We start from the raw sequence: 12,500 nt of genomic DNA on the forward strand, positions 1-12,500 counted from the left end.
TCGAGAATTCACGAATTGGAAGGACGTAATCTTTCATCACTACGGTGTCTACCCACTTGCTTCTTCGCAGAAGCGGTAAATTGACATGGGTTTCTTTAGAAACGTTGTCTCACCACCTATAATAATCCGACGGTGTGCCTTTATTGGCTTCGATAGGAAATTATAAGAAAGCAAACAGTTGTGCTATTATTTCGATATGGAGAAAAGCGTGGCAAGACCTCTGACGAGCAACTTTTCAAATTGTTGATCACTGGATACGTACCTCATTTTCTTCCACAATCGATAAGTACGCAGTTACTGTAGTCGATTGCTTAATTTGCATATTTCCTCTATAGCCGATTCGTCATAAATTACAATTTACATGCTTTATGCGCAACTGTGCGAAAATACATTGACCTACTCATGAGCAGTAAGACTGTTACAAAACTATGAGAATATGAACACCCATTTCTTCACTTCCAAAGAGCAAAATAGAGGCAGGAGGCGCTTGATTATCCGTTTCGCAATTTGATGCCTGTATCTGATTTCCCTTCCAATATAGAATATTTGGCAGTTATGCAAAGCATGCATAACGTAGGAATGCAAGAAAACTAGTCTAGTAAAAGCCCCTCTTCATTAAATACATAATTATATATGTCTGTAAGTGTTCATCTTTATTTTATTTTTATAAACAAAAAATATTATTTTCAATATTCTATTATATATTTTAATTTAAAATCAGGCAAGCAAGCAATTTTTGGCACCTCAACGTAGAAAGTCTTGTTTAGATGTAACTAAATTGGCCGGAGACGTACTGGGCTGGATGTATAGTGAAAAACATTTCGATGAGGAGGTTGAAGACGAGGTAAATACAAATTTCGATTAATCTCTATCTTAAAAATTTACCCACTTTCCAACGATGTCATTTTTGGTGCAGTCGTACTTCGTGGCACCTTCAACAAGTGTCCTCTACCGTAATCGTGAGTCGACTAATACATTCGTTAGACGGAAAGTATGTATGTATCACCGGTATACACACACACACACACACATATATAAATATATATATATATACAATATATATATATATATATACAATATATATATATATATATATACATATATATATATATATATAATGTATATATATATATATATATATATATATATATATATATATATATATATATATATATATATGCATATACATACATATATATAAATATATATATATATATATATATATATATATATATATATATATATGCATATACATACATACATATATATATATATATATATATATATATATATATATATGCATATACATACATACATATATATATATATATATATATATATTGTAGCGGTCATAGACTGTAGCAGCAGCAAAGTCGTGTCGGCTGTCTTTTGTTAACTATATGTCTCACGGTTTTTCATTGGTCAGTTTTACTGTTTATATACAGATTCTAGTCTCCGTGAAGAACTGTCTCTTCATTCCGTAATGACAACTGCAACTATAATAGCTTCTGCACTTACGAGTAAATTGTGTCTCGTGTAGAATGCATTTACCTCAGACACAACTTATCTCCCGCCCACAGTCATTACCTTAATTAATCGTTATACCCTGGATATCAGTTCTCTCAGTCAATATGTTTCTATTATTCAATGCCTGCTTACTCTTCACTTTAGCCCTATATTTATAAATCCATATCTATATCTCTATTCAGTTGTATTTACTATTCCCACTCTTTTTCTAACCAGGTCTCTCAAATGGTGAGTTATCTCCTACGAGCTGCAGAGAAGTTATTATCTGAGGTAAACTGGGTAGACACCAAGAGCAAATACTTAGCTTCACAGAGACTTGAGGTAAGAAATAGGATGTTTGATGGTTACTCAGATTGTTTACTGTTTTCAACCTCAAATAATGTGCTATTAGGAATATAATATTATTATATCAACTGCAGTTTTTTCGGTAATGTAACAAAAAATCTAGAGGGGGGAAATAAAATGTTTTCTTAACATTTTCTTAAGTTTTCTTGTTTTCTTAAATCTTTCAAGTGTCCGTAAAGCATTTCCCTCGACGTTGTGTTGCATTCTGATGACATGGTGAAAAGAGTATAATGCCATCGCTGAGACAACTGTTGTAGACAAACGAAGGAACTGTTACATCAACAATGTCATAAGTTTTTTCCCTTGTGTAATGTCAGATCGACGTGTAATTTTATCGTTTCTAAATTTACATCGGTAACAAATATATTATTGGTAAATTGGAATGGCAACTGTAAACAGAGGACGAGACATCTCTTTCCGTCTCGTCCTCTGTGTCTCTCTACTGACTCTCTATATCTATCTATCTATCTATCTATCTCTACCCTATATTTCTCTCAACCTCTATCTCTCTCAACCTCTATCTCTCTCTACCTCTCTTCTGACGGGTTACTTTACACTCTTTAGGGAAAGTCGATTTTGGTCAGATTCCCTCCAGAATAGATGGATGGGTCCCACCAAGTCTACAAAATACCCCTAAATATTCCGTATGGCACGACTGTACCTTTGCAACTCACCAAGGTGTTGAGAGTCAAGGGTAGGACGAGGCAAACATATATACAGACACACAGACAGACAGTCAGACAGACAGACAGACTGACAGACTGACAGACAGACAGATAGATAGATAGATAGATAGATAGATATAGATAGATAGATAGATAGATAGATAGATAGATAGATAGATAGATAGATAGATAGATAGATAGATGTGTGTGTTTGTGTGCTTGCGTGTGGGTGTAAATTTGAATGAAATGGATTTAAATGTTATTTCTTATATATGATTGATACATGTATTACCATGCAAACTTGTTTTATTATATCTCAATACTTCGAATGCAGATGAATCACCAAAATTGAAATGTCAAATTTATTCGAAAGCATTCTACTGATATTCTGTATAATTCGAGGAGTTTTGCCGACTTTGTAAAACATCTTTGAATATTCTGCATTTGGTGTGGCTCTAAATTGTTTAATATTGTAATGAGATATCAAACATGTAACATAATTTAAATAACAAGATATGAGTTAGGCGTCACTTTCCCTTTCACTTTAATAAGTAATAAATGGAATAAATAATATACTATAGCCGCGATTTGTACTATTAAAGTTGTTCCTGAATTTATAAAAAACCAAACTTAAGACGTAAAGTGTACTAGCCATCCGAATGTGGCTAGCCACTGGGGGTGGGTGTTACTGACGCTTTTAGCCCCAGGAGATCGACGTCTCCAGCTGGCCTTAGACACAATTTCAGTGCCCTTGTGTTATTTGCAAAGAGAGGTCATCCTCTCTCGAAAATCTAAGTGATACATACGGACTATAGTTTGACGTTACAGTTAAAAAGCACCGTTTTGCTATACAATTCGGTAGTGTATTAATGCGCCTTTGTCACTCTCGATATATTGTACTGATAGTATTCTTTACTAAATTCTTTTCTAAATTCTTTTACTAAATTTAAGTAATCAGTAATTAAATTTAAAAAAAAAAATAAAAATATATCAATCACGGTTGATAATTTGGTTTGTTATTGAATGTTATGCCATGAATTTACCTCACCATCTAACTTTGGTTTTTAATACATACATATATACATACACACACATGACTACGTACATAATAGAAACTTATGCGCTGGATAGTGTCTGTGCGTGTTTATCTGCTCGTGTGCGTGCATGTGTACGTGCGTGCGTGTGTGTATGTGTGTGTGTGTGTTTGTGTGTATGTGTGTGTGTGTGTGTGTGTATGTAAGCAAACGTTGTCTGAATTCATTTCATTCAATCACTGAAATATTATTTTTCAGGACCTCAAAAACCGAATCCACATAGGTCGTCAAAATACAGAAAAGACCAAGGATAATCTGATTAAAAGCTATGCAGATGTATATATACTTTTTAAACTTTTATTTCTTAGAATTAGCGTCCCCATTAACATATCTGTATTAGAATTTAACTTGAGAAATATCATCTCAATATTTTTAAAGTTATTCTTTTAATGACAACTAAAGAGAATAAACATTGTATTGATTCTCTTTTTGCAAGATGAATGATATCATTCCTTTTCTACCTGCCAGTTTGTTCAATGGAAAAATATGGTGTAAAACTGGGATCGAAAGAACGGAATATGCAACTACATTTATCTATCTCATTCCATGGACCTCTGCCACAAGCTAATAAACAAAATTTTCTGCTATATGCGGTTAGCCAAATAGACTTTCTGAAGCACAGTATTTCTATGAATATCAGTCATTTAAAAGATTCTTTTTCCATTTTTGACCTCCTAAATTATGAAACTTGCAATAATAGTTTAATATTGTCCCACATATTTACTCTGTTACTTTAGGATTATTTCTTTGCATTTCCCAGAATAAATGACCACTTGGTACAATCCATAGAGCCTCGGTTATAATCCCTGACAGTATTTTATCCGACTCTTTGTGCTTTAAGTGTAAATCCCACTGGTATCAACTTCGCCTTTTATTCTTTTCAGTATCGATAAACACGTACCAGTCTAGAGCAGTAGATTATTGTAGCTGTAGGTACATTGTGCTGGATACTTGGCGTTATTTGTTCCAGGCCATCGTATCCTGAGTTCAAACCCCTCCCTGATCTAAACTACATGTATCTACCGTGTTTAACATCAGAAGCTGGCATCTTGGATGAGATTTGTTGTCGGAATTTCTGTCTGAATAACTTTCGTTATTTTTCACTGGAAGCCTTGCAAAGTTCAACAATACTTATTTTCTCCTGAGACAATGGTTTAAATAATGTTGAACAAATATACGAAAAATATAGTGAAATTATGAAATGCAATGATGATTAATCATTTAAAGTAACTTTCTTATTTTTATGAATTATAATACATTAAAACATTTTATTTCATTTTAAAATTACGTTTGTACCAAATTATGTTTGTTAGCTATGGGGTCTAGTTTCAGTCTGGTAGTAACTTCCAAAATGAAACAATAATTCTTGAAAATGAATATTCGGAGTTTATTAAATACTTTAAATGTAATATATGATATTTTGTATCTTTTAGGTTTCTCTCACCCACAAGTTTCTATCAAACATAGTTACAATGAGTAAAGTGAGTAATCAGCTTGGGAGAAGACTAAAGAACAACAAGTAAGCTTTTTTAAAAACTTTTATCGTTAACATCATAATACACACAAACACACACATACTCATATATATATATATATATATATATATATATATATATATATATATATATATATATATATATATATTTACATATATATATATACATATGTATATATATATATATATATATATATACATATGCATATATATATATATATATATATATATATATATATATATATTATATAAATATAAAATAAATATAAGAGAGTGGTCACTATATGGCTCACTCTAGCACCAGTTAATCCAAAAGGTTTCAACCACTAAAAATACATGTTTCCCATGAAAGTCAGTACGATTGTTAGCTCACACGGACAGGGCAAATAAAAAATAACAAAAATACAGATTATTTTGGGACAATTGTTTCGCTATTAATGAATTAAATGTAATTTTACTTACAAAAAAATCCACTTGTAGCTCATCGGCCAAAACTATCTGGATGAAATCCACTCAATCACACGCCAGATTTTACCATAACGATAAATACGCGTGTGGTTCAATTGATTACATCCGACGTTATAATTCAAATGCCCCAACTAACAGCGCGCCAAACTTTCACGGAAAACAAATACAGCATTTAGAAATAAATGCAGCATAATTATAATTAATTAATAAGGGTGAGAGAATTAGATACTAATTTAATAGTATATCCATTCAACACCAAGTGGCCTAGTGCTCCGAGAAACCTGGATTATTATAATATTTTATAATATATTATAATATTTTTACAAAATAAATATAAGAGAATGAATTATATTATATATTGAATTATATTATATATATTGAATTATATTATATATTGAATTATAACGTCGGATGTAATCAATTGAACCACACGCGTATGGTCTGATTCCATTGAAATATTTCGTCCAAAACGGTTAAGGAACTAGTGGGATTTTTTTTATAATCTAGCTTTCTATTTAAAGTATTTTTGATGATAAACAGTCCATTATCCCTGTATAAACCACCCGTTATTTCCGGTGATTCGCTATTGAATTTATGTAGAATGTATATACCAACGAAATCTGTAGCATGGGCGGAATCAGATACTCCCATACATTTATCGAAGCAGTCGGGTGTGTCTGTTTTGGCCCTTAGTTTATTATCAAAATTAATTATTGATTTTCTAGCTGTTATTATGACTTGAAATATTTTCCTTGACAATTTAGTATTATTTTAGCAAATATAAGGGCAATATTTACCACTGTTGAACTAATTGATGAGTAATAGTCATTAATAGCTACCTGTAAGAATTTGTATCTATTTTTTATTTCTTATTTTGAATTTCTTTGAATACGAGGATAATTTTGTAACAGACTTTAAAGTTATATTAATCTGCCCTGCTAAATCGGACATAGGTAAACTCAGTAAATGTTTTATGGACAAATATATTGTAGAACTTCCGGATAAAATTAAATTGAAACTATGGTCAAATATACGAGAAGCAATAGATTGGTTGATTACAATAGGTGAGGGGAGTGCCATAGTCATGTACTGAGAAGGATTCTTTATGATTTAAATAGATATAACAAAAGGAATTATTAGGCATTATTCATACTTTCTGTTTTGTAAGAAAATAAGAAATAACTTTGATACATGAAAATAAAATTGCGTTGCACAGTGTTATATAACGATAACTTCCTGTACGTTAAGCACACGACAACCAAGTAACAAAATTGTCTGGGATTACTTTCGAAACGTAATATTAGGTTAGCATGTGAGGCAAATATAGTCAATGGATATCTAAATTATTAAACACTTCTCGCACTGTACTATGATTGTCTGTTGTAGTTATTTTATATGTATATTTATGCAAGCTATGTAGAGTATGTTGCTACTGGAAGTGGAGATGCTTGTCATCTTGTCAAAATTATTCCATATCTTGTAACGGGATGAAGTGAATTTCATACTGATTTATAAATGTATTGATCTACTCATATTTCTTTCAGTGTTCTATACTAGTCATACTAGCCATACTAGCCATACTAGCCATACTAGCCATACTAGCCATTGTATGCTGGATGCTAATGAAATAATTACCACGGTCTATGTGATCTCTATAAAAATGTGTGTGCGTGCGCGCGTGCATACATGCGTGTGAATATGTGTATGTATGTATGTATATATGTATATACGTATGTATGTATGGAAAGAAACGAATATTTATTTTGTCTTCAATGAAGTATTTAATCAGAGTAACGTCTCCACTCATTGATAACATACTTCCATCTACTTGGCAACTTGTTGATCATTCAGATCTATATTTTCTCAGGATTCGAAACAAAGAAACACTGAATATTGTTTTAAACATCTTCAGAATTAATAAACATTTTCCCGTCTCAATAATGCTGCAACTATCTAAAAACGAAGTGGTACGATGAAGCAATATAAGGACAGCAAGTTGGATGAGATATAACATTTAGTCCCTCTTTCTGAGTGACTTGCGTAGTATGCGGTCGTACATTATCGTGTAAGAGAACACCTTTTTACTAGTGACCAATAACAGGTATTAGTTCTGAAAGTAATGTGTCCGTCTTGCAATTGACAACAATATTTCTCCGGATTAACTGATTCATTATGACTTAACATTTCATGATAGACCACACCCCTCATATACCACCAAACACAGAGCATAACGTTTTGAGGCGTGCCTTCCTCGTTTGGTGATAGATTCTTCTTTTCATTGCATACTAACCATTATTGTTTTCATTGGGTATGATTGAAGAAAACCCACTATTCATCACCTGTGATGATTCTGCACATGAAATACCTGGAAGTAAATCCACTCTTCAATGATACTCTGAGTACAACACTTTCACTAAGCTGAGGAGATGTCAATAATGAGGGACAGGGCGACGAAGTTTATACATGTTTCCACGTTCATGGAAGTGTTTTACGATATGCGCAGGATTTTAATTGAAGTGTTTGATAATCTTCTTTCAGTTTGCTTTGGAAGTTACTCAAGTACACTCTTCAGAAGTTCACCATGGAGTACACCTGTTCGGCCAAATTGAAAGAAATCTGCAACAGAAAATTTTCACCACGAAACTGGCTACAACATCGTTGCTATGCTTGGACATTTAAAGATTCAGTTCCATAAACACAGTGAATATTTCTTGCTGCCTCCGTCCCTGAAAAAACCTCTTTTCAAATCATGCAGCTTGGATTTACCTAAACATATTTGCTTACTCCTTAGCATGTACTAAATTTTATTTTTCTTAATATTATTTCCGTAAATTCGTTTTTTTCGCCTTCAAATAATTATTTCTATTCTATTCTATATTTTAAGGACCATTGTAAACCAAAATGACGTGAACGCTGTTTATAATGCATTATCTAATTCAATAAGTAAGTCAACAATTATTTCTTTGAAAATAATTGAAAAAATAGTAATACTCTAAGATTGCTATTGATGTCTTAGTTGTTTTCGTGTTGGAGAGTAAATCTTCACAGAACTAACGATTTCTTGTATAGTGTCAAGTTTATAAGACTTTAGGAAATAACTAAATATTCAAAGAATACTATCTGGACAGTAGGTTCCTTATACATTAAATCTATAAGCTGTGCCTATACACTCCATGACTGGTATCGACAGGAAATCAGAAAAATACCGTGTGCACCCAACACTCGGAGAATGACATGGTAGCATGTTGCACGTTTTTACGTTTTTCTTAATTGTTTAAATGCTCCAATAGTCCCAAAGAGATACTAACACGCTGTCAGCCCTCCTGAAAGTGACCTAGCATAGCATCCACAATATGGCGGTTGCTAAAAGATAGATTACTAAACCATCACATGGCTTATGTTTTCTTTTTCGATCAAAAAATGAAGAAAAGCAAAATTAATCTCATCTACAGTTAAACACACATTTCAAAGACAACTGATATTAGAGAACCAGAAAAATATCCCAATGCAGGTTATCGGACAGTCTCTCGCATTCAAGACAAGCTAAAATCCCTAACTGTATTTTCTATAAATTTACTGTAAAATTTGTGTTTCTCTCTAAAAGTCATTTCAAGTTAGAATACGTATTAAAGAAGAAAAGTATAAAAGGTTTGATTTGAAGAAGAATTATATGGTAAAATATAGCAGATGCTGACCATGTAACTTTGAACGACGATTTTGTCTATCTAGTCACTAAAATAGCAACGGATAGAAACTGCATTCATGAAATAAATACAAGATTCAGCAAAGTTAACCAATCATTCGCTGTGTTAAATTCAATATGAAAATTATCAATACTCAGCAAGAGCACCAAAATGCTATTTTACAAAAGTAACATACTTAGTATCCTCCTCCATGGATCCACATTTGTGAAAACCACCATAAGTATTGAAAAGAAATTGGAGGTGTTTCAAAATAAATGTTTAGGAAATATTTTGAAGGTCTACTGGCCAAATATGATCTAGATTAGACAACTATACACCAATAAGAGAAGCTATTGAAGAAAGAATCGCTTTGCAATGGATTCCACAAGGTAAAAGAAGACGAGGACGACCGAAGGAAACGTGGCGGAAAACAATACCAAAAGTTTTTAAAAGCATAGGGTTAAAAATGGAACAAGCTGTCAAGATTGCTTTCAATATGAGAAGGTGGAATGAACTTGTGTTGCGTCAAGTACTACAAGTCACAATGATAACCGAATGAATCAATGAACTATAATACTATAAATATTTATCTTTTCTTTACGATATAAATTTCTAAAACTTTATGTTTCTGCAGCTATCCCCGTTGCACTGATGAAGCCTCCACTATTTATCAAAGGCGCGCCTATGTGAGTATTATTATTATTGTTGTTGTTGTTGTTGTTGTTGTTGTTGTTGTTGTTGTTATCAAGTCGGTGAGGTAGCAAAATCGTCAGCACACCGGAAAATTTTTTCAGATCAAACTCTACCGAGGTTGATTTTGCTTCTCATTATTCGACCTCGATAAAATCAATACCAGTCAATCAATGGGCTCCATGTAATCGATTGTCACCCTTCCTCAAATCTTCTGGCCTTGTACCTATAGCAGAAAGGATTCTTTTTATTGTTGTCGTTGTTGACATTGTTACAGCAAGCAGAGTCAGTGTAGCATCAAAGAAAAAGCTTCTGGTATACGTTCCTCTATTTTATGTGCTGACATCAAAACTAGTCGAGGCCAACACATTTATCCCTCTGGTGTCAGTAAAACAAAGTATGAGTAAAGTACTTCTACGGTTTATACAAAGGACACTTATATATTTGGACAAATGTAAATGTGCTGATAATACAAAAGTGTACATATCTGAGTATTCCATATACATGAGTATCATTCATGTACTATTCAGTTGAAGTTTGACACAGTTTGTAATATGGATGATGGACCTTTGACTAACCGGTAGAATTCAGGGAAAGAAATAGTCAATCACATTATAAACATTTCATATAACGAACCCAAAAGAATTAAATGCTAAATTTGACATCGGAGTGATTGGAATGCAGATTGTCAGAAAAAAATTGTCCGACCCTTTAATGTCTTTGCTAATTCACCGCCATACTTCGTACTGCAATGTTGTTTACAAGTGGCTACGTCTTATCTAATATAGATATGGGAGGACAATTTTCACTAGTTTCCTATATACACGACCCAAACACTATCCTGTCTCAGAGTCTTGATATATTGTGATAGTTTGGGTCACTTCGGTATATATGTGTTAATATATATATCAACATATGCGTGACTGTATTTTCTATATGCCGTTTAATGTTAAATACTTTACGAATATAGAATTTAGAATTACACGACTTAATATTAGTGATCTATTGTGTGGTGTTGATATTGCGTCCGGGAAAGTTTTCCTGAATTAACACAATTTCAGTTTAATTGGTAAAACGGTTCCATTATTTAATTCCCTCCTCTACCTTGTTCCACTATGCTTAGATACATACATTTTCACATTATATTAATAACAAAATACAAGTATAAATATTCCATTTGTAATTACCCATACTTCTCGATACAACAATATCTTACATTCGGCCGAAATAAAACTTCTAATGCTGCATCAATCATCGAGTCTTTGACAAATTACAAAGCCTCAACGGCCGAAACAGAGACGGAATCACAAAACACCATTGACAATTGTGAAATTCTCATTGGAGAAAGACATAATGCAGGTAAAATAAATTGTGGAGACCTTTGTTGTGAGATGTGCATATGGAACAAGAAACAACCAAAAGCTTCAAGAATGTGAAGAAACTACAGTTGAATAGGAACATGAATTCCAAAACAAAAGAATTTCATCTGCTGCATCTCATGCCTATGAATCGAAGGGGGTCAGAATTAATTAAAACCTTGTGAGGGTGCAGAAACAGCAAATTAAAAATCTGTTTCTTAAAAATGTTTCATGTAGTGTGCATCTAGTGATTTGCGCAAATGGAAAATTCTAGGAAAATTACCTTTTCTGAAAATAAAAGAATATACGATCAACAACCAAAAGCAAAATTATTCTGAATCCGAAACTAAATCGGAAGTAGTCAACACATCGCCCAAACCAAATTCTTCTATACATATTACTCCAAAAGGGTTGGATTTAAAAACTAGTTTTGACAGGGCGAATAAACAATACGAAAGAATCATTCCAAAATGTTTGCCATTCCGTTTTTCAAATGTTTTTAAATAAATAACATTTAAGAAAAACCTTTCTTTCAATATTGTGAATGTATCAAATCTTACTTTTTTTTGTGCAAAATTTTATATATACGTGAGCGTTTTGTGTGAGTATGTGTTTTCGTGCGTGCGCGTGTGTATGTATAAACGTGTATAAATATATATATATATATATATATATATATGGTTCCCCAGCATGGCCACAGCTCAAGAGCTGAAACTGGAAAACATAAACATATATATATATATATATATATATATATATATATGTATGTATATATATATATATATATATATATATGTGTGTATATATATATATATATATATATATACATATATATATATATATATATATATATATATATATATATATATATATATATATATATATATATATATATATACGATATAGTGTATATTTAAACACGCAAGGAATCCACTTATAGAGATTCTACACGCTAGAAAAACAGCTAAGTTCTATAACCACAAAAATTGCGGATGAAATTCGACAGGAATAAATTTGGTAATGAAAAACATTTACCATCTAGTTTCCTGGACCAATTGGTTTCTAATCTTCTTTTAACGAGTCATGGAGAACTCACAAGGTTTGAGTTTCTTCAGCAGGTCCAACCTAGAGTTAAACATATCCACACGAGACAAACAAGGCTACTTGTCTCGTGT

General features: G+C 32.3%; 1 protein-coding gene across 2 annotated transcripts in view; it reads left to right on the forward strand.

Moving 5' to 3' along the window:
* LOC115215167 (membrane metallo-endopeptidase-like 1) overlaps positions 1–12,500 on the forward strand; it is a 119,018-nt gene that overhangs the window by 57,942 nt on the left and 48,576 nt on the right. For both annotated transcript variants that reach the window (XM_036505428.1, XM_036505427.1), the window contains exons 17-22: positions 722–844; positions 1,744–1,848; positions 3,830–3,907; positions 5,065–5,150; positions 8,479–8,537; positions 9,912–9,963. In XM_036505428.1, the coding sequence (XP_036361321.1) occupies positions 722–844; positions 1,744–1,848; positions 3,830–3,907; positions 5,065–5,150; positions 8,479–8,537; positions 9,912–9,963 (503 nt within the window). The remainder of the gene's footprint in view (positions 1–721; positions 845–1,743; positions 1,849–3,829; positions 3,908–5,064; positions 5,151–8,478; positions 8,538–9,911; positions 9,964–12,500) is intronic.

Source organism: Octopus sinensis, linkage group LG8, assembly GCF_006345805.1.
Source record: "Octopus sinensis linkage group LG8, ASM634580v1, whole genome shotgun sequence".
Taxonomy (NCBI): Eukaryota; Metazoa; Mollusca; class Cephalopoda; order Octopoda; family Octopodidae; genus Octopus; species Octopus sinensis.